The 24,568-nt window shown below is 41.0% G+C and overlaps 1 protein-coding gene and 1 long non-coding RNA gene across 2 annotated transcripts in view; one reads left to right on the top strand and one right to left on the bottom strand.

Moving 5' to 3' along the window:
• The window catches only part of LOC122553015 (glycogen phosphorylase, brain form), a 99,533-nt gene that overhangs the window by 35,859 nt on the left and 39,106 nt on the right, over positions 1–24,568 (top strand). The window contains exons 5-8 of the mRNA XM_043696427.2: positions 1,215–1,346; positions 2,831–2,942; positions 19,479–19,561; positions 21,154–21,297. Of these exons, the coding sequence (XP_043552362.1) occupies positions 1,215–1,346; positions 2,831–2,942; positions 19,479–19,561; positions 21,154–21,297 (471 nt within the window). The remainder of the gene's footprint in view (positions 1–1,214; positions 1,347–2,830; positions 2,943–19,478; positions 19,562–21,153; positions 21,298–24,568) is intronic.
• LOC148149015 (uncharacterized) lies at positions 1,241–9,135 on the bottom strand. The gene is made up of 3 exons (XR_015758505.1): positions 9,010–9,135; positions 1,736–1,869; positions 1,241–1,362 (listed from the first exon to the last, which is right to left on the bottom strand). It is a non-coding gene; the product is annotated as an uncharacterized LOC148149015 (long non-coding RNA).

Genomic DNA, 24,568 nt, shown 5'->3' with positions numbered 1-24,568 from the left:
ACTGCTGACCAAGATGGAGGCTCAAAGTAGCAAGCATTGAGCTGGAGCTGCCAGGTACCTGATCTGACTTTCATGTCAGAAATTATCTGTTTAGTTTTTCTCTCTCTGCTGAGTGGGAGAATAGGAAATTTGGTACCTGATGTCACCTCCATTTATATACAATGAGATATAACTGTGTGAAATTAGGCCTCACTGCTCGTTGTGAAATTTTCATCTGCACTGTTTAAACCTTAGGAGGGAAATTGGTCCTTTTTTTTTGATGTCAAGCAACTCTTTTTGTTTCCAGTCTTTCTGAACGGACTCACCATTGCCCACCTCATGAAGGAGCTAGGAAAGTTGGGCTGAAGAGGGCACAGAGAAGATTTGCTATGATTATAATAGAAATACAAGAGTATATATAGGAAATGATGAATGGGCTTAGTCTGTGCTGATCTCTCTGACTAGGACATATTTTTCTTTCTCTAAAATAAGTCTGAGGCAGATCTGATAGAGGTTTTAAAAATTATAGAGTGGATACAGAAAGAACTATACCACTTCTAGGTAAGACCACAACGTACAGGCCATTAATATTAGATAGTCATCACAAAATACAACAGGTAATTCAAAGAAGCTCCACCCAAAGAGTGGTAAGAATGTGGAATTTGCTACCATAAGGACTGGTTGAAGCAAATGACATAAATGCTGTTAAGGAGAAACTAGATAAACATTTGAGGAAGCAGATGATAGATGGTTACAATGATAGATTTAGGTGAGGAATGAAATGAAAATTGCTATAGGACCATTGGCTGCTCTCTCATTAGACAGAGACAACTGATAGCGAGTTTAGCCTCAAGGTCACCAGCTGAGAAAGCAGGACCTTTTGTGGTGACACAATTGAACTTGTTCTGACGACATCATTCTGCATTCCAAATCAGCTGTCCAGCCAATTGAGTTAACCAGCTTTCCAGGGAAGACACCAGTGGAGCATAATATTGACGTAGATTTAAGTGGAGTGAACTGTCCCAGTGTCTTATAGCCTATGTAATCCACTGCTTTATACTTGTACCAAAAATTAGTATTTGCAGTTTATATTTTTACATTCATTTTAATTTTTTGTTTCTAAACTAGAAAATGCACAGTGCTTTAGAAAAAAAGATTCAATAGGAGATAACACTTTGCAATCCTTTTAGTTCATTTGTTTTGTTTAATAATAGTTTTTAACATTTTACTTGCAGGTAGAGGAAGCTGATGATTGGCTACGCTATGGTAACCCATGGGAAAAGGCACGGCCTGAATACATGCTCCCTGTTCATTTCCATGGGCGGGTTGAACATACCGCAGATGGCATCAGATGGGTTGATACTCAGGTATGTACTGCTTAACCTGTAATATATAGGAGCTTTAGGAATAAACCACAGAGTTCAGTCACATTATCAAACCAAATAACTTTTTTTTGTTAGTGGAACAGAAATCAACTATTCCAGCCCCTTGAACCTTCACAGCTTGTTTGGAGGGATGAGAGTTCTATATTTTTGAATCTTTTGTGTGAAAATAATAGATGGGGAAAGTATTAATATAATCACACAACACAGAAAACACTCATCATTCTTGTCAGCTCTCCGAAATAACTATTCACCTAGCCCCAAATAACCTGTTTCCTTCCCATAATTCTACAAATGTTTCTCTTCAAGTAGATATTCTGATATTTTTGATTCAGAAATTTAATGAATTTCATCCCCTCAAAGCTATAACCTACCATTCTATGGTACAATATTTTTGTCTCAATTCCTGACAGCAAAAGATAGTGGTGCTGTCTGTCTGTGTTGAGTCAGTTCAATAAAATGACTTCAAGTTGTTCACACTTCATACAGGTTGCTAAGCCTTGAGAGTCTGAAAAGGAAACAAATTTTGTCTTCAATTGATGGTGCATTGAAAGGATGCAATACTAAAATATTATAGACAGTTACTGACCTATGAATGTGCAACTTATGAATGCTCATACTTACAAACCTGATCCCATGCAGGCGTGTATTAATACTAATTTTAAAGATCTGCCATATGAACATTTTCCCATAGTTATGAACAGCTGTTTGATATTGTTCTGCATTGTGTTCTGACTTGCAAGCAAATTGTTTGTGTACGGATTTAAGAAAATCTGTTTGCAACCCTGAGACTGCCTCGACATTGTTTTTCTTTTCCTGTTTTGCTTTCCCAATTATATTCTACTGTAAACCTCTTACCAGTATACAGGTGTGAAAAGGACGGTGGTCTTCATCTTGAGGGAGCTAGAATGCAATGAGGCAGTTGAAATCCTGCAGCCATTGTACAATACCTTCATCAGATTCTACCTGAAGTAATGTGCTCAGTTCTGGCACTGCATCTCAGGGAGGAAGCTTTCAAGGGAATACAGAGCATCTGAATCAGAATCAGAGATTTAGAAAATTAAATTGCAAAGGTGGCTTGCAGATATGACAAATTTCCCTGAGTTTGGAACTCAGAGGATTGATCTGCAAGACACAGAAGAAGTCTAGAATTCTTTATCCTAAGAAAGCTGAAGTTCTAGGGGGAGAGTTGGAGTTTGAAGACTGAATCAATGGAATTTTGTTGAAGAAGGTAGTTAAAAGATACTGAGCAATGGAGATCAAAATCTAATTGAATGGCAAAGTATGACTGAATACCTGAATCTCCTAAGGAAAATAATTAAAATCCAATCCAAAATTTTTTTTAAAAATTGCATTGAAACTACACAATGTAGTGTAAATGAATTTAATTGTAGATGGTAAGTATTGCATTATTGTTTCTGATGAAGAGTCCTATGTGCCAAATAACGACATTATGCTAATGGAAACAGGTTGTCCTTGCCATGCCATATGATACTCCAGTGCCAGGATTCAAGAACAACACTGTCAACACCATGAGATTGTGGTCTGCCAAGGCTCCCAATGATTTCAACCTGAAAGACTGTAAGTTGTTAGAAAACTTATCTGACATTGTGTAGATCTTGTACCCCTTTATATAACTACTGTTTTATTCTACAATATATGGCTTACCGTTGTCATTATACACATCTTTAGTGGTCCTCATTTGAAAGAATGCCTTTGAGCAAGAATTGAAGAAATTTTGGACAGGAGATCAATGTCATAACTTTGGCGATATATGTTAGAGGTTTTGAAGAAGAGGTAACGAGAAGGCATGTTCCAGAGGGATAGCTTTTAATGAGTGAGTGAGTGTTCAGGCCCCAATAATGTAGGTGATGGCCTAGTGGTATTATCGCTGGACTATTATTCCAGAGACCCAGGTAATATTCAGGGGACCTGGGTTCAAATCCTGCTTCAGCATGTTGTGGAGTTTGAATTCAATAAAAATTTGGAATCAAGTGTCGAATGATGAACATGAATCCATTGCTGATTGTTGGAAAAACCCATCTGATTCACTAATCTCCTTCAGGGAGAGAAACTGCCATCCCTACCTGGTCTGGCCACATGTGACTCCAGACCCACAGCAATGTGGTTGATCCTTAACTGCCCTTTGGGCAATTAGGGATAGGCAATAAAATGCTGGCCAAGCCACTGATGCCCTCATCTTATGAATGAATAGCAAACAAAATGAGTGCCACAGGTCAAAGTGTGAAGGGAGTAATTGTCAGCCAAGTCAAGGGAGGCACCCTTTAGTCAGATGTTCCCAATACAGTAAGTCAAGGGTAGCTTCAATATCAGTTAAGGGGCTATGGCATGGTCAGTCTACTGCTTGGGGCAGTCATGAGGAGGGCAAACATTCCTCCTCAGTCCAGGGAAACCATTCCTCCTCAGTCCAGGGAGTACACAACCTGCAGGTCCAGTGCAAAAAAGAGTCTGTGCATTTGTGGGAAGTTAGGCAGGGAGTTGCATAGAGATCATTTAGGGGTCTGGTCACTCATTGTTCGGGACTGTCCATTTAAGTTGGTCAGGAGGGTGGGCCGTGGTCAGTCCTGTGGCTTCATCCACTAAATGTCATAGGGCTTATCAGGTATCACTGCCATGAGAAGGAAACTAGAGAAATCATTTATGGGGATTGGAGGTAGGATGCCTGGGATGCAGCGGGGGTAACAATTATGAAATCAATCTGTCTCTGTTGATCCAACTGAGGGCTATGCCCGTAGACTCTGATACACAGCCATTTGTTTGAATGACATGCAGTGTGCTTGTTGCTTACACAGCTGGCACATGGTGTAGATGTAAGATTAACATGACTGTCTGTGTGGAGTTTGCACATTCTCCCTGTGTCTGCGTGGGTTTCCTCTGGGTGCTCTTGTTTCCTCCCACAGTCCAAAGATGTGCAGGTTCAGGTGAATTGGCCATGCTAAATTGCCCATAGTGTTCGGTGCATTAGTCAGAGGGAAATGGATCTGGGTGGGTTACTCTTCGGAGGGTCGGTGTGGACTGGTTGGGCCGAAGGGCCTGTTTCCGCACTGTAGGGAATCTAATCATAGCAGTGTATACAACCTGTCGTGCTTTGCAGTCAAGGAGGTGGACAAACTGTTTGTGTTGAAAGGCAAGGCAGTGGTTTTGTGAATGTCAAAGTAGGTACAAAATGAGTGAGCAATACAGGTTCAAACGAGGATCTTTCGAGGTGCATCCTAGGCCAATCCATAAGCTGCCCTAACTGCAGCATTTTTAAAATTTCAAATATATATTCTATTCATAAAAATATTTTGTTCTGTGCAATTGATCATGCCGCACATACGTAAACATTGCATTTCTTTGCACACAGAGATCGAGTAATCATTCGTATATACAGGTCTGTATGTTTACCATCCATGTATTTAACTGAGGCATCAGCGGAGCCCACTTACTGCGTGAGCCCCCTGTTCTTCTTTGGCAGGCAGAAGAACATCACACCTTGGCGGCAGCTGCCCCAAGCTTCAGCGCGTCCCTCAACACGTAGTCCTGGACCTTGGAATGTGCCAGTCTGCAACACTCAGTCAGGATCAGCTCCTTCAGCTGGAAGATCAACAGGTTTTGGACAGACCAAAGAGCGTCCTTCACCGAGTTGATGATCCTCCAGGCACAGTTGATGTTTGTCTCGGTGTGCGTCCCGGGGAACAGGCCGTAGAGCACAGAGTCCCGCGTCACGGCGCTGCTCGGGACGAACCTCGACAAACACCACTGCATTCCTCTCCAGACTTCCTTTGCGGAGGCACATTCCAGAAGGAGGTGTATAACAGTCTGCCCGCACCCCCCGCCCCCGCAGCCGCTTCGAGGGCAGCGTGCGGTGCGGCTGAGAGTGCGGGTGTGCATAAAGGATCTCACAGGCAGAGCCCTTCTCGCCACCAGCCAAGCCATGTCTTGGTGCTTGTTGGAAAGTTCTGGCAATGAGGCATTTTACCAAATGACTTTGATAGTTTGCCCAGGGAACCGCTCAACAGGATCCGCCCTCTCCTTTTCCCGAAGGGTCTCAAGGACTCTACGTGCTGACCACTTCCTGATGGACTTGTGGTCAAAGGTGTTTTCCTTCATAAAGGACAGGTGATACAGAACGGTCCAACTATTCGGAGCGTTCCGTGGCAGCGAGGCCAGGCCCATCCTTCACAACACCGGGGACAGGTAGAACCTCAGTACGTAGTGACACTTTGTGTTTGCGTACCGGGGATCCATGCACAGCTTGATGCAGCCACACACAAAGGTGGCCATCAGGCTGAGGGTGGCATTGGGTGTGTTTTGTTTTCCCCCGTTGCCCAGAGCTTTGTACATAGAGTCCCTTCAGACCCTGGCCATCTTTGATCTCCATACAAAATGGAAGATGGCCCGAGTGACTGTGACGTCACAGGTTCTGGGAATAGGCCAGACCTGTGCCACATATAACAACACTGACAGTGCCTCACACCTGATGACCAGGTTTTTTTCCCATGATGGAGAGCGACTGTAGCTTCCATCTGCCCAGTTTCTGCCTCACTTTCTTGATAAGCTCTCCCCAAGACTTGGCACATGCCCCAGCCCCTCCGAACCAAATATCCAGCACCTTCAGGTGGTCGGTCCTGACTGTGAAGGGGATGAAGGATTGGTTGGCCCAGTTCCCAAAGAGCATGGCCTCGCTCTTGCCTCGGTTGGCCTTGGCCCCCAAGGCCTGTTCAAACTGGTCACATATGCACAAGAGTCTGTGCACGGAGAGTGGATCCGAGCAGCAAACGACAACATCATCCATGTACAGGGAGGCCTTAACCTGCAGGCCCCCCGCTGCCAGGAATAGTCACCCCTCTCAGGCTCGCATTCCTTCCTGATGGACTCAGCAAATGGCTCTATGCAGCGCACAAACAAGGCAGGAGAGAGAGGGCAGCCCTGCCTGATTCCAGATCTGACTGGGAAGCTATCTGATTCCCACCCATTGATTGAGACTTCACTGACGATGTTGGTGTAGAGCAGTCTGATCCAATTGCAGATTCCCTCCCCAAAGCCCATTTTGGAGAGAACATCTCTCCTATACGTATGTGATATCCTGTCAAAAACTTTCTCCTGGTCAGGATGGATCACCGATCCCATAGCAGACCTGACCCGGTTGGCGATGACCTTTGCCAAGATTTTGTAATCTGCATTTAATCGTGAGATTGGTCTCCAATTTCAGATTTCCTCCCCCTCCCTAGGCAACTGCATATCAATGAAGTGAGATTTTAAAAATAACATGCTAATTCATGTAAATGAATGTTAATAGGCCTCTCCAGTGACTAGCAAAAATCTTGTCTCACCCTTCAACATTTGGTTGGAGAAGTGGACATTTTGCCTTCAGAATTAAGAATCTACTTATAGTCATCTTGCCTTATTTGCCCATGTCATTAGTGGCTGGGATGATTCTATCCAATGGTTTAAGTTGGATTTTTAAAAAAAATTCTTCATTTAGCAAAGCTCAAAAGTTGATTTAATAGGTTCAATCAGAACCATGTGCATAAATATTTTGAACAAGTTTGATAAATCATTTTAAAAAGTGACTTATATTAGAACACTTAGAAACTGTGAATAAAATTTAACTTCTAACAAGATTTACCAAGCTTTAAAAGATTCACTTCGACTTAACTTGAAACTGAATTGTTTTAATATTAATTCACATTAAAACAGTGAAAATATCAGAAATCTAGTTTCAAAGTGTAAACACTGAACAGTGAAAACTTCAAGAAATTTTGAGAATAACATCATTTAAATTATTATAACTTGATTCCCTTTTTAAGATTTAAAGGATTCTTTTAGTGTGAACTTTTACTTCAAATGTATATCTTATTCATAAAATATCTTTGTATACACAGTCCTTAAAGCAGTTCAGTTCTATATGGTTGCGTATGTAGAAACAAACAAACATTGGAGTTTGACTGTATCCAAGAAACAAACCAAAGACATTTCTTTCTTTTACAAGACTAAATGTACATATATTTGAGGCACCTGTAGGGGGATAGAGATTTCTGATAACTAAACGGACCCCCCATTTAACTTCAGCAGAAAGGCTTTACATCGTGATATTTCTCTACTCTGCCTTATCAGCAGCTGTCCCAAGCTTTACTGTGTTCCTCACCACATAGTCCTGAACCTTGGAATGTGTCAGTCTGCAACACTCGGTTGAGGTCAGCTCCTTGCTCTGGAGGTTCAACAAGTTTCACACAGACCAACGAACATCTTGCACCAAGTTGATGGGCCTTCAGGCGCAGTCAATATTTGTCTCTGTTTGTCTCGCATTCTGGGGAACAGGCCGTAGAGCACAGCGTCCTGCATCATGGTGCTGCTCAGGACAACCTTGACAAAGACCATTTCATCTTTCTCCAGACTTTCTTTGTAAAAGCATACTCCAAAAAGAGTTGTGTGATAGTCTCTACACCCTCTGCAGCCTCTTGGAGGGCAGCATGTGGTGACAGAGTCCAGGCATACATGAAGCATTTCACAGGTAGTGCCCTTCTCCCCATCAGCCAGCGATATCACAGTGCTTGTTGGAAAATTCTGGTGATGAGGCATTCTGAAAATGACTTTGAAAGTCTGCCCAGGGAAGAACCTGACAGGATCCACCCTCTCCTGTTCCTGTAGGGTCTCGAAGACACTACATGTTGACCACTTCCTGACGGACTTGTGATCAAAGATGTTTTTCTTTGCAAATTTCTCCATGAAGGACAGGTGATATGGAATGGTCCAAGTACTAGGAGTGTTTTGTGGCAATGGGGCGAGATCCATCCTTTGTACATCAAGAATAAATAGAACTTCGGTATGTAGTGACACTTACTGTTTGTGTATCAAAGTTCTACGCACAGCTTGATGCCGCCTCACACAAACGTAGCCATCAGGATGAGGGTGGCATTGGATATATTCTCCCTCCCCCATCACTGCGACCACACCACAACCATCCAATGCCAAGTTTTGCATATGCTGTCCCCTCAGACATGGTCCACCTTCCCGGTACCTGTGCCATTGCAGTCACCCAATCCATCTTCCACTTTCTCCTTTTGGTGTGAACCCCTCAGTGAAGTATTTGAAAAATGAGAGGATGATCCTTAATACTGTACTAGCTTTCTAGAGAATGCAGTGGTTTGTTGTTTTCGCTTCTATCAGATTGTCTTTTGCCTTATATAGTTAAATGAGAGAAGGTTTGCTTCCTTGTTAATTGAATTCCTAACTGCAACTGTTTGGATTCTTGTCTAACCAGCCTTGTGTAAGTGTCTTTACTTTTTCCACCTTCGCCCTCTATAATAAATTATAGATGACAGTATTAGCATTCCCTTCTTAGAAGGTAAACTATTATTGGAGAAGAGTAAAAGGAATGTGAGCTAGAGGGAGTAGCAGTTGGCCCAGTTCGTAAAATACAAACAATGCCTCCAGCTATAAAGAGGCAATAGCTGCAAATCTGTCTGCTGCTTTTTTTGATATGTGCTTCTAATTCTGGGTAGTTTACTTAGTAGTTGTTCAAACTTAAAGATGAATTTGCGATTTCATTTAAAAATCTGACTGTGTGCGAGGGGATGAAACTGTGTTGTGTATGATTCCTATTGCATTTCCAACACCACTCCCCCAAGTCCCTTCTCCCTACCTTTTATCTTAGCCTGCTTAGCGCACACTCCTCATTCCTGAAGAAGGGCTCATGCCCGAAACATCGATTCTCCTGCTCCTTGGATGCTGCCTGACCTGCTGCGCTTTTCCAGCAACACATTTTCAGCTCTGATCTCCAGCATCTGCAGTCCTCACTTTCTCCATCATGAATAAAAGCTAGTTCCTGCAACCCCAGCCATGACATCATCTGGATAAAGCCAAAATTAAACTAAGGCCAATAAAGGAAAATATGATATTCCCCTCATCCCCTTCAGATGATTAAAATCACTCCAACATCACGTGCATCAAATTTTACTTATGCAACCACATACTTTCAACATAATGAAATTCATGCCCTAGTCAAGACCAGGTCCAGCTCCCTCCTGAAAGCATTGAGAATCAGTCTATAGTTCACTCGTCAGAAAAACATTCCAGTGATTGAAAATCATTTAATGGAAAACTGCCTTTCAACCTAAAACATCACTGAAAATATTAAATAGAGGCCATGACTCAATAATTTACATTTTATAGATAGCCTTACATTACTTCTAGAGTGTTTTAATTTCATCTCTCTGGAGTCAGATGCATGTCAACAATGCAGATTCTCCTTTGTGTGAGTCATGCATTGTTACAAGCTGCTCTATTTATAGCCAGCATTGCCAACCTTCCAGAATTGTTTGATCTTGAACACTGCTACAAGTAAATCTGGAAACAAATCATTGGACATATTTTCTTCTTAAAAATTGTTTTGCTCTTCATTTTCTGTTGAATATATATATATATATATATATATATATATATATTTTAATGATAAGAATACTGGGAATGGGGCAGTGCCTTAGTGTTAATCATCTAGTTGAGTAACCTGTGATTTGAATGTGTTGCTGGAACAGGCCCTGAGACTAAATATAGGAATTAGTCATAAAAAGGTTGTGACTACCATCTCCCAAAATACAGACAAATAGTAGTGTGTACTTTAATGGAATTGCTAAGTTAAGTTTTCATCATGGCACTTCTAAAAATAGTAAGACGTACATGTAAAACAGAAAAAGATTAATTTTTAGCCCAATGTGTGGAAGCAATTTGGATTAAAAAGAGAGACTGAACTTACATAGCACTTTTCACAACCTCAGGGCCTCCCAGTGTGTTTCACAGCCAATCAAGTATAGTCACTAGGATTTATGATGCCTCACTAACAACCAGAAAAATAAATGACTGGTTTTCATCTGTTTTAGATTGGGTTAATAGATGAGTAATCACTAGGATGTCAGAGTGAACTTGTTTGCTATTCTTTAAAATAATGCCATGGGATCTTTTATGTGTATCTAAAAGGGCATGCTGTTTGCATCTAATCTGAAGTATCTGACAATATAAGACTCCCTTAGTACTATACTTTGCTGGACAACATCAACTGTTATTTGAGGTCGCTACTAAGAAGGAAAACTGTTGGATGATACCTATGACAATTTCAAATGTTGTTCCACTTTTGTTTTGTGAATGATGAAAGCAGTGTACCAAAATGAAACAATTTGACTAACTTCTCCAACCTCTTGCCAAGAACCTTCCCCAGTCATTGGCTGCAGTCCTTTGCCAAAATTTGCAACGTCTTCCCAAAGGATTGTTTGGAGAGCTAACATCATGATGGTTACAGCTTCAGAAGCAGCTTGCAACCTGTTAAATAAACTTACCATTGATGAGTGGTGGTGTAATTCCAGCATTTCTGCTTAAACACACAATGAAAACCGATTCCATTTCCTGTTACTCAGTCCTGGATTGTGTCAAATCAGTTCTACTTCAAGGTATCTACTGATTGACATTCTGTTCAAAGTCACTAAAATGAGGCCTCCTAAAATTGGGAAGTGAACACACTCATTGAATCTCCCAATGTGTTTGGTGTCTTCATGAATGAACCTTCTTCATTTTGGTTTGCACCAGTAGTCTTTATCTTGAAGGCATTTGCAGTAGCCTCTTGACAAATGTCCAGATAATTTAAGTGTTGGTCAAAGGGTAAATAAAGCACATCTCCTGCAACTTTTCAAATAGTGCCATTGCTATGAGATTGATTAGATTTATTTTAAAAGTAATCACTTTTGTTTTCAAAGCCCACTGTGATTTCTATTTGCTTAAAGGTGCTACATAAATGTTAGTTCTTATTGTCGTACTGATTTTAAAGCTTAATTTATTGCAAGGAGAGCTAATAGGTTTTCTTTCCAATCTTTACTAACATTTTTGTGATATGAATTGCTCTTTGTTTCAATTGCAGGAATGAGGTAGTTCTGCTTATCATTTTTCTCCTTTATATGGTGCTGTGTATGTCGGTGATTGACATACTCCATTAAGTGCTGAGAACCTCTGTTGAAAAGATTACAAGCTTGACAACCTTTGGTACTGTGTGATGAACTTGTACACAGTTTAAATACAATAACATAGAAGTCATAAGTGAATAAAAATTCTTCAAACAATGTTGCCTCTAAGCCAGCGCTTCTCAAACTTTCTTGCCCCGTGTGACTCCGTTTTAATGCTGCAGATTTTGTATGATCCCAGAGTGAGAATTTGGGGTTGAAAATGTGTTGCTGGAAAAGCGCAGCAGGTCTGGCAGCATCCAGGGAACAGGAGAATCGACGTTTCGGGCATAAGCCCTTCTTCAGGAATGAGGAAAGTTTGTCCAGCAGGCTAAGATAAAAGGTAGGGAGGAGGAACTTGGGGGAGGGGTGTCGGAAATGCGATAGGTGGAAAGAGGGTTAAGAGAATTTCTGAGCAGGGAGTGGTTTGTGCAGTTAGGGGATGGACTTTAGCTGTTAGCTGAGGAGGGGTGGAATGGTTTCTGAATTGGAGGGGTGTTCGTGAGGTGTGCTTCAGCTGCTGAGTTGGTGGGGGAGGGCCGTTGTGAGGTTGAGTGTGGTGGGAAATGTTTAAACTGGAAGTTTACTTAGTTTTTTATTGAAACAAGCATCATATCTCTAATATCTGTGCATTAGTGTACAGCTATCATTAGAAAAAAAATAACTTGAGGATTTGAATGGGTCTTGCAGCTTTGAGTTCTACAGTTGTCATTGTTGCCTTGGAACTTGCGACCCTAGAAGCTCCAACTGGGAAACAATGTCCCACAGTCTGGGAAGCCCCGCTCTAAGCTGCGTCAGAGCTTGGCCATGATGCAGTCAGGAACATATCACATAGGGGTACACAAGAAAATGTCCCTTTTAAGATTTTTGCATGATTAACCACACATGAGCTTTGCAAGGACTCTGTAGTACAACATGCAAGTCATGCTTCGCAAATAGAGCTTTGATATGATGTCTTCGTTGAAAAATAGGCCTTAACAAAGCATCACTCCCTCATAGCTTTTTATTTCATGGGAAGCGGGCATCACTGAAAAGGCCTACATTTGTTGCCCTGTCCCCACCTACCCTGTGAGATCCAATTTCTTGAACTGCTGCAGCTGATATGTTGGTATATCCAGGAATTTTGTTTTTGTCCCAGTGACAGCAATAAATTTTGGCCAGAACCCATCAAGAATTCTGTGTTCCTTCAATGCTGTCCTCTGGTTTCAGTATGCTAGAATTTTCAACCAAAACTTTGTATTCAAATTTCTATGATCGAAATTGAATCCCCAGACCTTCTGACTTGAGAGAAGTGAGATCTGTAGCTAAGAAATAAGTCTAGGTATCAAAGAGTATTGCCATTTTTTATGCTGTAGCACTGAATATCCTAGAGTCATGGCTTCTGCTATTTTTCAAAACTATGTGAAAATATCATTTTCCAAAGAAGTTCTACTTCTGACCAGAATCTGTACAAAAATACTGTAGCTAGAGCAGCTAGGAGCACATTTGTGACCCCAGCACAATTCTTTAGTACCTCATATACTGGTATTTTTTATAATGAACCTGTTCAGACTATTTTAACACACCTTCTACAGATGGGACTTGAACTCGGGCCTTCTAACCTATATGTAGGGACACTACCAATGTGCTGCAAAAGCTCTTCCCTTGCATGTATCTCATAACAACCTCTATTGGATGCAATTATACAAATAATTTGATTTCTTATTTCTGAAACTGTCGTCTTGAACTTTGGTAGGGTGCAGTAAATTTCACAACATGTGAACAGTGTCCCATAGTATCACTACCAGGGATACCATCACACAAACTGGCTAAAGAACTACAGCAGAAACTGAAACACCTGATCAGTGGATCCAGACACTCTATACAATCAACACAGGAATTCTTGGACATCATCAGAAATATACACATAGACAAGGAAGACACCATGGTCTCATTCGACGTAACGGCACTGTTCACCTCTATTGACAAAGCCCTAGCCAGAGAAACAATAGCCAACCTGCTGAACAGACATAACAGACAACAGGACGTTGAACCCATTAACGAAGACGGCATACTTAAACTACTGGACTTGTGCCTCACAACACACTTCACATTCAACAACCAGATATACGAACAAATCAACGGAACACCCATGGGCTCACCGATCTCGGGACTCCTAGCAGAAGCAGTAATGCAAAGATTAGAACAAACAGTCTTACCATAAATTCAACCCAAACTCTGGGTCAGATACGTTGATGACACCTTTGTAATCATTAAAAACACAGAAATAGAGAAAACACACCAGATCAACAACTCCACACTCTCAGGAATCCGATTCACGAGAGAGGAAGAAAAGGACAACCAACTCCCATTCCTAGACGTGAGGGTACAGAGAACACCAAACGGAGAATTCACCACAAAGGTACACAGGAAAGCCACACACACAGACCAAGTCCTGAACTATGAAAGCAACCACCCCAATACACACAAACTAAGGTGCATCAAGACACTATTCAAAAGGGCCACAACACACTGCAACACACCAGAACTGCAAAAAGAGGAAGAGGAACACCTATACAAGGTATTCGCCAAAAACGGATATCCTCGCAATTTCATCAACAGATGCCTAAGGGAAAGACAACGGAAGGAGGACATGCTGCAACCCAAAGGACTAGCCACACTACCATACATCAAGAACACCTCTGAACTGACAGCCAGACAACTGCGACCACTAGGACTTATAACAGCACACAAACCAACAGCCACCCTCAGACAACAACTCACCAGAACAAAGGACCCGATACCCAGCATTAGCAAAACTAATGTAGTGTACAAAATCCCATGCAAGGACTGCACAAAACACTATATAGGACAAACAGGAAGACAGCTAACGATCCGCATCCACGAACATCAACTAGCCACGAAACAACACGACCAGCTATCCCTAGTAGCCACACACGCAGATGACAAGCAACATGAATTCGACTGGGACAACACTACCATTACAGGGCAAGCCAAACAAAGAACAGCCAGGGAATTCCTAGAAGCATGGCACTCATCCACAAACTCCATCAATAAACACATCGACCTGGACCCAATATACCGGCCACTACAGCGGACAGCTGAAACTGACAACCGGAAGCGGCAGGGACAGGCCACTATAAATGCTGGAGGAAACACCACAGAAGCGCTTCACAGGAGGCTCCCAAGCACTGAGGATGTCACCTAGACAGAGGCCGAAACGTTTGCAACAAAAACTTCCAGCTCGGCGAACAGAACCACAGCAATGAGCACCCGAGCTATAAATCTTCTCACAAACTTTTGAAGTATTACATCCTAGTTTGGTATGATAATACTTCAGTTGAAAAACTGGACTTGTAGTAATGAGGCCTGGGCCACTAACACAGCAGTGGGACAGGACGTTGGCAGAATGATTCCTTTAAAAAAAAGGCATCAGTGGCTTATGTATCTGGCTGCTACCTTCATCTCTGACTTTCTCAAGGACAGAAATGAGGGCATGGAGTGAGTGGAAAAAGTGGTCCTCCATCTCATTGGACCTGTTGAAGGTGTTAGGGAACTTGTTAAGAGCTTGTCTTTTGTCTTAAGATTTTCATGGGAGAGGGTGGCCATTGTCAGTTCTCTGAAGCTGACCTGCAACCTGGCAGGAACAGGAGCAGCAGTGCTGAAACAGTGTTACTGATCGAAAGAAGTGAAATGTTTGATCAAAGAAAAGATTGGGAGGATCCTCGCCATCCTTCCCAATATTTATCTCTCCACTGCAATCAGGACAGATGCCAAGATCAAGGTGGTTATTGTCATATTTGTTTTCAGGATCATTTCTTTCATGGGATGTAGGTGATGGCCATCCTTAACTGACCTTGAGAGAGATTATAGCAAGCTGCCATTTTAAACTATCATAGGTGAGAGGAGAAAAATTTTAAAAGGGCATGAGAGGTGTAGGTGCACTGTGCTGTTGGGAAGTTCCAAGACATAACTTAGTGAAAATGAAGGATCAGCATTATGATCCTGTTAGAATACTGACTTGGAGGGGAACTTGCAGATGGTGTTGTTCACTGGTGTCTGGTGCCCTTGTCCTTCTACATGGTAGAGTTCACGGATTTGCAAATTACTGTGGAAGCAACCTGCATGGGTTGCTGCAGCGCATCTTGTAAATGGTACAGACTGCTGCCATTTTGGGTCTGAATGAATGAAGTGAATATTTTGAGTTGATGGTTAGGGTCCAAATCTATCATGTTCCTGGCATCTACTTTTGAAGATGATGGACAAGCATTGGGAAGTCAGGTGGTGAGTCACTCAGTTAAATTCCCAACTTCTAAACTGGTCTTGTTGTCATAATATTTATATGGCTGTCTGGTTAAGTTTCTGGTAAATAATAACCCACAGCACGTTGACAGCTGGGAATTCAATTACAGTGATATTGTTGAAGGTCAAGGGAATATGGAGGTGGATATCGCTTGGCACTACTTGAGCACAAATATTACTTGCCACTTATCACTCCAACCTGAAAGTTGCCTTGATCTTGCTGGCTATTGATGTAGACTTCAGTACCTGAACAGTTGCAAAAGGTAACTGATATCTCCACTTCTGACCTTTTATGGAGGACAGGTCATTTGATGAAGTAGCTGAAAATGCTTAGACACTATTCTGAGGAATTCCTATAATTTTGAACAATCACAGCTATCTTTCTTCCTCCTCTGTAGGATTCCAGCCGGTTATAGAGTCGTACAGCATGGAAACACCTAGTCCACACCGACCATGTTCCGAACTAAACTAGACCCACCTTGGCCCATACCCCTCCAAGCCTTTCTTATTCATGTACTTAACCAATCCGTTTTAAATGTTGTAACTGTACCTGTCTACAGCTTCCTCTGGCAATTCACTGCATGTACTAACCATGCTTTGTGTTTAAGAAGTTGTCTCTCATGCCCTTTGTAAATTTTTTTCTTCTCTCACCTTTAAAATTGTGTAAGTTTTGAACTCCCCCACCTTAGGAAAAAGACTTTTGCCATTCACCTTACCTTGATTTTATAAACTTCTCTAAGGTCAACCGCCCACACTCCAGTATAAAAAGTGCCAGTTTATCCAGCCTCTTCCTATAACTCAAACCCTCCATCCTCAGCAACAACCTGGTAAATCTTTTCTGAACCCTCTGCAGTTTAATAATATCCTTCTATGACAATGGTGGCCAGAACTGCACACAGTATTCCAAAGGAAGCCTCACCAACATCCTGTAAAACCTCTTCATGACGTCCCAACTCCTATGCTCAAAGGTCTGAGCAATGAAGGCAAGTGAGCTAAATGCTTCCTTGACCACCCCGTCTATCTGCGATGCAATTTCAAAGAATTATCACCCTTCGGTGTTTCTGTTCTCCAACACTACTCAGGCCCCTACCATTCATTGTATAAGTCCTGCCTTTGTTTATTTTACCAAAATACAATACTTAGATTTATGCAAATTAAACTCCTATCTGCCCATTGACCCAATTGATCACAATCTCTTTGTAATCCTGGATAACCATCTTCACTGTCCACTATACCACCACTTCTCGTGACCTCTGCAAACTTGCTAACCATGCCTCTTATATCCGCATCCAAATCATTTATATAAAATGATAAAGAAAAGTGGACCCAGTATTAATCTCTGTGGAATACTACCAGTCCAAAACAACCCTCCATCACAACCCTCTGTCTCCTACTGTCAAGTTGATTTTATATTCAGTTAGCAAGCTCACCCTGAATCCCATGTGATCTAACTTCGAATTAACCTACCATGTGAAATCTTATCAAAGGCTTTACTGAAGTCCAAGTAAACAACATCAACTGCTCTGCTCTCATCAATCTTTTTAATTTTCTCAAAGTCAATCAAGTTTGCAAGCTATGATTTCCCTCACAGAAAACCATGCTGACTATCCCTAATAATTCCTTGCCTCCCCAGATGCATGTAAATCCTATCTTTCTGAATCACCTCCAACAATCAAACTACCACCGATGTCTATCTCACAGCACTGTAGTTCCCAGGCTTCTCCTTGCAGCCTTTCTTAGTGTTATGACACGGGGTAAACCCTTCTGCTAACTAAGCCAAATACAGAAAAGCTCACATCACCTCATACTTTGTTAAAGTATGTGTGACCGAGAACTACCCCAATTCCACTATTTAAAGAAAAAAAACAATTTTATTCTTTAACTTTAAAAGTGAACATTAAACCACAACTGTTTACAACACCAAGCCTCCTCTGTCTTAAAGATTTTGTTATCTACCTCCCACACTATAACAATATACTGATCTGACAAAGCCCCTATTAAATTTACACTAAATCAATTTTCAAAAAAAAACAGACAGCAGTGTCAATCCTCTGTTTGTAGATCTCCTTGGGTCATCTTTAGTCTTCTGCTGCACAGATTTTTCATATGAAAAGGTATCTTTTTTTTGAGAGAGAGATTTCAGGCAGTCTGTCTGACTATGGCAGAAGGTGCTGTTTCTCTGGCTAACTATCCAAAATGCCTACTTTTTATACCCCAAAACATCAGATCATTTCATTGGTTCAATGTTGTCAAAACAGTAAAATTCAAATTCAATTGGGTTTTAGTATTTTGGGGCATAATTTAAACTGGTTAAATTCTAACTGCTGTGAAAACAATTCATTATCTAAGTTACAGCCCAAACGTTACATCTTCAAATTGTCCAGTTCACTTTATGCCTGACATGTGCTTGCCAGCTTTCACTCTCTCGTAAAGGTACAGTACACTGCTTCATCCTAATATCAACAGGCACCACCCTGGCCACCCTCCAATCCTCCAGCATTTCACCAGTGGTTACGGATGATATCGATATTTCAGCTAGGGATCCTACAATTTTCTCCCTAAGTTTCTGGAATAGTCTAGGATGCATCTCCGAGATTTATCCATCTTTGTTTTCTAAGACTTTGGCGCTCCCTCCTCTCAATCCAAGGATGTAAAGTTTGGGTGGATTGGCCATGCTAAATAGCCCGTTATGCTCAGGGTTATGTCAGTTAGGTGCATTAGTCTGGAGTAAATGTAGAGTAATACTGTAGAGGAATGGGTCGGTGTGGACTTGTTGGGCCTAATGGTCTGTTTCTACACTGTAGGGATTCTATCTATGACTAATGTAAACTGTTTTCAAGCCATCAAAATTTATTTCACTGAGTTCTGTAGCTTCAGTTTCTTTCTCCACCGTAAAAACTGATGCAAAATATTCATTTACTATCTCTCTCATCTTCTGAGGTTCAATACAAAGATGACCATGTTGTCCTTTTAAGATGCTCTACTCACTCTAATTAATCATTTGCTCTTAATGTACTTGTAGAATCTCTTTGGATTATCCTTAAACTTGCCTGCAAAGGCTATTTCACATACCCTCTTTGCTTCTCGATTCCCTCTTAAGAATACCCCTACACTCTTTATGTTGTTTGAGATTCATTTGATCCCAGTTGTCTATATCTAATATGATTCTTTTTTTATACTTGACTGGAATCTTAATATCTTAATTCATCCGCTGTTCCCTAATCCTGCCACCCGATTCCCATTGACTTTAGTTGACTTAAATACCTGGCTGTGTGCAAATTCCCAGCCACTTTGTCCGCAATATCACAGCAATGATGATGTGAAAATAAATTAGTTGTAAGTGCTTTGAGAAGCCCTGAGGTAATGCAAGTCAAAATTATCACTTTTTTTTAAAAGGTGTCCTATAAATATAAATTATTTCATTTTTCTCATTTAGTATTTTGATGTGAAATTTTACCTCATTGCAATTTTCTACAAAAGTATTTTTGTTGGTATAATTACAACAGGCAATGAAAGAGTTGCTTTAGTACCATAACCTGATAAAAGGAAATAAAAATGTTGCTGGCATGATAGCTTAACATCTCATCTGAAGAGTAGCACCTCCAACTCCTCAGTAGTAAATTGGAAGTATATATGAACAGCTTCAGTCTCTGCGATGGGACCTGAATCCGTAATTTTCCACTTCCAAGGAAGGAGAGCTTATACCTTGGCCATTATCGCCATAGTCAGAAGATAAGGTAGTAGCATTTGTGAGTTTTGCTTTTTCTGTAATGAAATTATGATCAACTGATTTTAAATGATGAACTTGTGTGTTTTGTTTTAATAGTTAATGTTGGTGACTACATCCAGGCTGTGTTAGATCGAAACCTGGCAGAGAATATATCTCGAGTGCTGTACCCCAATGACAATGTAAGCACACCGTCCACAACCTTTTATAAAGCTGCTTCTTGTAACAGTTCCATTTCAAACTTTACTGTACCCCCAACTTCATTTCCTCTAGACAATGGGAAAAATTAGCTTCCTGTAACAGGTGTTTTCCACACTGAGTGTGAACCAGTGGGAGCTGGAACCTGCTATCAATGCTGTCTGGGAGGCCTGACATTATTTACGTGTAGTCAGGAACTTAACTGGACAATATTGGGACTCATATGTGATTCAATACCAACGATGATAGAAATCCCACACCTAGGAGCTGCCAGCTAATCAGACGCCATCAGCTTTCCAATACTGGCAGTACTATTGAGAACAATGGCTGTTGCTGCCTGTATGTTCTGTGTCCTTCAACGAGGATAACTGCTAAGTTTTGGAGATAGCTGAGTGTAGTCAGGAGGTGGCTTGGAAGCACCAGCAGGAGGGTTATGAGCTTTGGTGTTCATGGGGGCAATCAACTTTCAGCTGGCATATTAATTAGTCTATTTGATATTCTGCTGTCAGCAGTTGGGATTTCAGTGTTGGATCCCTCCCACCACCTCGTAGTTGGGGTGAGCAGCACTATTGCATTTAAGGGGAAGCTAGCTAAGCATGTTTAAAGAGGAAGGAATAGGAGAATATGCTGGTAGGGTTAACTGAAGGAGAGCCGAAGGGATATCATGTTGTGCATAGACCAAAACATAGAATAGTTAGGATGAATAATGTGTTTGCCTTGCACTTTATTTAATTCTAAGTAACTGAGTGGACATTTAGTAATGGCCACTCCTTGTGTAAAAAGAGCACATGCTGATCTTCTCTGGTGGTGGCCATGTTGGAAAGTTTGGCTTTGGCACTTGAGGTAAGTAGTTAAAATGGATGTGACCTCAGGTCTGTTATCATGGATCACAGTAGTGTATTATTGGACTTATAACCATGTATCTGAATTGGTGATGTGGAGAGAGTTAGAGCTTGAATTCTGGTTTTAAAATCCTGAACTCAAAAGACGGGATAAGTAGAAGTGAGCTTGAAGCAATTTTAGGATTTGAATCTCACAGGGAAGAATCCTCTTTTTGTGTAAAGAAAATTCTGAGAGTGAATGTCAGAAAAGTTTAATATTTTGAAAGGCTTGGAGTCAAGTGAGCTTTTCTGTTGTGTACATAATTTCAGAATTGGGGGCATATTTATAAACTAGGAACAACAAAATGCAGGAGGAAATTTAGTCTTAACCAAAAGGGTATTGTGTGTTAAGTGTTTGGAACAAATTGCTACTATCTGAGATGGAACAAAAAGTATCAAGAAGTAGCTGGATATTTTCTTGTGAGTGAGTGAGATTCAAGCTTACTAGAAATTCGCCAAAGGAATTGCCTAGGTAAAGGGGTTAGATAGACCCAAGGTCATTTCCTTTCTGAAATGATTACCAAGTAAAATGTGAAGCTGCTGCAGTGTCACTCACACCCTTTAAGCAACTCACACCCACAATGGTTGGGTCCATGCGATATGGTAAGACTAAATATTTGTTGAGGTGCATTTGCCTTATGTTTTTATTGATTTTGTGACAAAGTTATGACTCTTTTAAACAATCAACAATTTAGTTCTTTGAAGGTAAAGAGCTCCGTTTAAAGCAAGAATATTTTGTGGTAGCCGCCTCGCTCCAGGACATAATCCGTCGCTTCAAATCTTCAAAGTTTGGTTGTCGGGATCCAGTCCGCACTTCATTTGAAACTTTCCCAGACAAGGTGAGTTGCCCAAGGATGATTACTTAGCAGAATTTAATTGGAGTATAATCCAAATAGGAAGGAGACATTGCTGGATCTGTTGTTGAGGATTGAGGTGAATCCGATGGACCAATGGGGGAGCATTTGAGTAAGAGGAATCATGTACTTATTGGAAGGTAGAAATTCATAATTAAGAACAGCAAGTAAAATTTCCAAATTGGAAGAAGATTACTTTAAAAAAGATGAGTGAATCAAGCCAGAGTAAAATCTAACCAAAGACTAACAGGTAATGAGTAATCTTCAATGAGATCTTTCACCTATCAGCTAGGTATTTCCAATAAGGTGAACAGTAGAGGAATTCTTTGGAAATCCAATGAAGGAGGTTCTTTTCCATGAGAGCTCAGATTGAGATGGGTTTATTTTCCAAGGTAGAAGCTTCAGAATTCCCTTCGAAGTTGAGTAAGATGCAGCAGTATGGTCCACTTTTCAGTTAAATACAAAATGTCTTTCACAACTGCATTTCAAGGAGGTTTACTTGGATTGAGACAGGCTTAGTTAAGCCTGAAGTCTGGTTATGGTGTTACACATTGCGTTCTCTTTATATTGACTCAATGTTAACAGCAGATTGATTCTTACTAGAGACTGGATTGACTTAAGGAACATTTAATTAGAGCTTTTCAAAGACCAGAGGAGTTTTGGTCATGCAATAAGTTTCCTGCATGAGCCACTTTAGTTAATGGGGAAACCTAGTCAAAATCATCTTCCTTCTATAAGATAGATGGTTAGCTATTGAGTCAGTTTTCAAGCTTAATGAGTTTTGATAGCTCTTGATTAGTAGACTCTGCTGGGGAGTCCTTTCTAAATTAGAGAGGTGCTGGAAAAGCACAGCAGGTCAGGCAGCATCTGAGGACCAGGAAAATCGATGATTCGGGCAAAAGCCCTTAATCAGGAATGGGAGTCCTTTCGTTGACTGTTCTTTTTAGGTTTGTTGACTGTAAGCTTCGTACATTGTAGGGATATGAGATTTCACTTGTTAACTGCTGACTGGAACTTTCCAAACATTGTAGGCAACTTCCATCTTTTTGATTGGCAGTGGTAATGTTTTAGTCTGACAAAGACCAATTTAAAATTTAAATAACGTATTGTTTGTAAAACAAATTGTGACTTTTCTCTTCAAGGTTATCAACTTGGCAAGTGCAAAAACAGGGTAGTTATACTGAACCCTTTATAAAGCTTTGATGAGGCAAAGCTAGAGTATTATGACTCAGTTCGAGTCAGTGTACTATAGGAAGGATGTGAGGGCCTTGGAGATTTACTAGAATGATTCCAGGGATGAGGGATTTTGTTACGAAGTTAGATTGGAGAAAGAGCAAAGGGTTTTGAGGGGAGGTTCAATAGGGCATCACAAGATTGAGAGGTTTACAAGAAGTAGAAAATCTGTTTCCTTGTCTGATTTCAGGTTTTGGACAAGAAATGTGAGCAAGTTAATTTTTATGCAGTAAATAGTAAGGACCTGGAACACACTATATAAGAATATTGTGCAGCAGCAGTAGTCAGTGTGTTCAAAATAAAATTGGTTAGGTCCTTGAGGAAGTGAACTTGTGTAGCTGGGGAGTTGGACTTAAGGGTCTAAATGGCTAACAGTGCTATTATGGCTTAAAGCCTCAGGCTATCTGTTTTGTAGGTTGATAGGCTGATAAATTTCTAGCGATGAAAAGCTATCCATTCATATTGGGGAAAATGACCTGCAGGTAGGAGAACAGCCAGGATCTGGTTTGAATTGTGGAACAGACTCAAGGGACTGTATAATCGACTTGTTTTTCTATTTCTAGTCTTTCTCCCTTTTCTCTCTCTCTCATCGGTGCCTGTTTCTTTCATTGTGTCTTGTTTTACAACATCTCAGTCAGTGGATCAGATTTTATGTCTGATATGGGGAAAAAAAAATGCTGCACTGGTGTAGTGATGACTCAGCATGACAAACTGATTGCCTAAATAAGCAATTGTTTCAAAACCGTAATCAATGAATTCAGAATGCTAATGGGGCAGTTTGCTGTGCCAAGCAGAAACAGCAGATTAAATTACTGAAAGTTCTGAGAAATGCATCTGCATTTGGCAGCAAGAGTATAGAATCATTGAATCACCGAATACTTACAGTCCAGAAGGAGATCATTCAACTTATTTTGTGTGTGCTGCAAGAACAACTGAGCTTAACTCCTCTACCTTTTCCTTGCAGCCCTCCACATTTGCTCTCTTCAGAGACTTATCTGATTTTCTTTAGAAAGCTATGATTTAATCTATCGCCAACACACACCAGCAAAGCGTTCCATATCCTAAACATTCCCCACATGGAAAAATTGTTCTTAGTCTCATCAAAACTACTTTTGCTTATCATCCTAACTTGGTACCCTCTGGTTCTCAATACTTCTAGTTTCTTTTGCTTATATCCACTTTGTCAAGAGTGTGGTGCTGGAAAAGCACAGCAGGTCGGGCAGCATCTGAGGAGCAGGAGAATCGACGTTTTGGGCATGAGCCCTTCATCGGGATTCCTGATGCTGCCTTACTTGCTGTGCTTTTCCAGCACCACACTCTCAACTCTGATCTCCAGCATCTGCAGTCCTCACTTTCTCCTTGTATCTACTTTGTCCAGACATCTTGTGATTTTTGGTATTTCTGTCAACTCTCCTTTTAATCTTTCCTCCAAGGAAAACTGTTCCAGCTTCAATTTAACCATGTGACTGACAGTCTCTATCCATGGAACCATTCTCGTGAATCTTTAATGCCTTCACATTCTTCCTGAAGCTGGGAGGCTGAGCTAATGTTTGTGTTTATCCTAATTTCCTTACATAGCACGGAAACAGACCCTTTGGTCCAACCAGTTTATGCCGATCATAATCTCAAACTTAACTAGTCCCAATTGCCTGTTCTTGGTCCCCATCCCGCCACTCCTTTCCTATTCATGTACTTAGCAAAGTGTCTTTTTTTTAAATGTTGTAGCTACCCTCATCCAACACTTCCTCAGGAGGGTCATTCTACACACAAACCACCCTCTGTGTTTTAAAAAAAATTGGCCTCCCTTTTCTATTTAAATCTGTCTCCTCTCATCTTAAAAATATGCCCTCTAGTTTTGAAATCCCCATCCTAGGGAAAAGACAAATACATTGACCCTATCTATATCCCTGGTGATTTTATAAACCTCTAAAGTCACGTCTCAAGCACCTGCACTCCAGTGGAAAAGAAGACTCCCAACCTATCCAGCCTTTCTTCGTAAGTTAAAGCTTTCATACCTGGCATC

This window comes from Chiloscyllium plagiosum, unplaced genomic scaffold (genome assembly GCF_037043375.1).
Source record: "Chiloscyllium plagiosum isolate Xiang-an unplaced genomic scaffold, Cpla_swu_hap1 HiC_scaffold_10, whole genome shotgun sequence".
In the NCBI taxonomy this organism is placed as follows: Eukaryota; Metazoa; Chordata; class Chondrichthyes; order Orectolobiformes; family Hemiscylliidae; genus Chiloscyllium; species Chiloscyllium plagiosum.
This window is presented reverse-complemented; position numbering and strand designations above follow the sequence as displayed.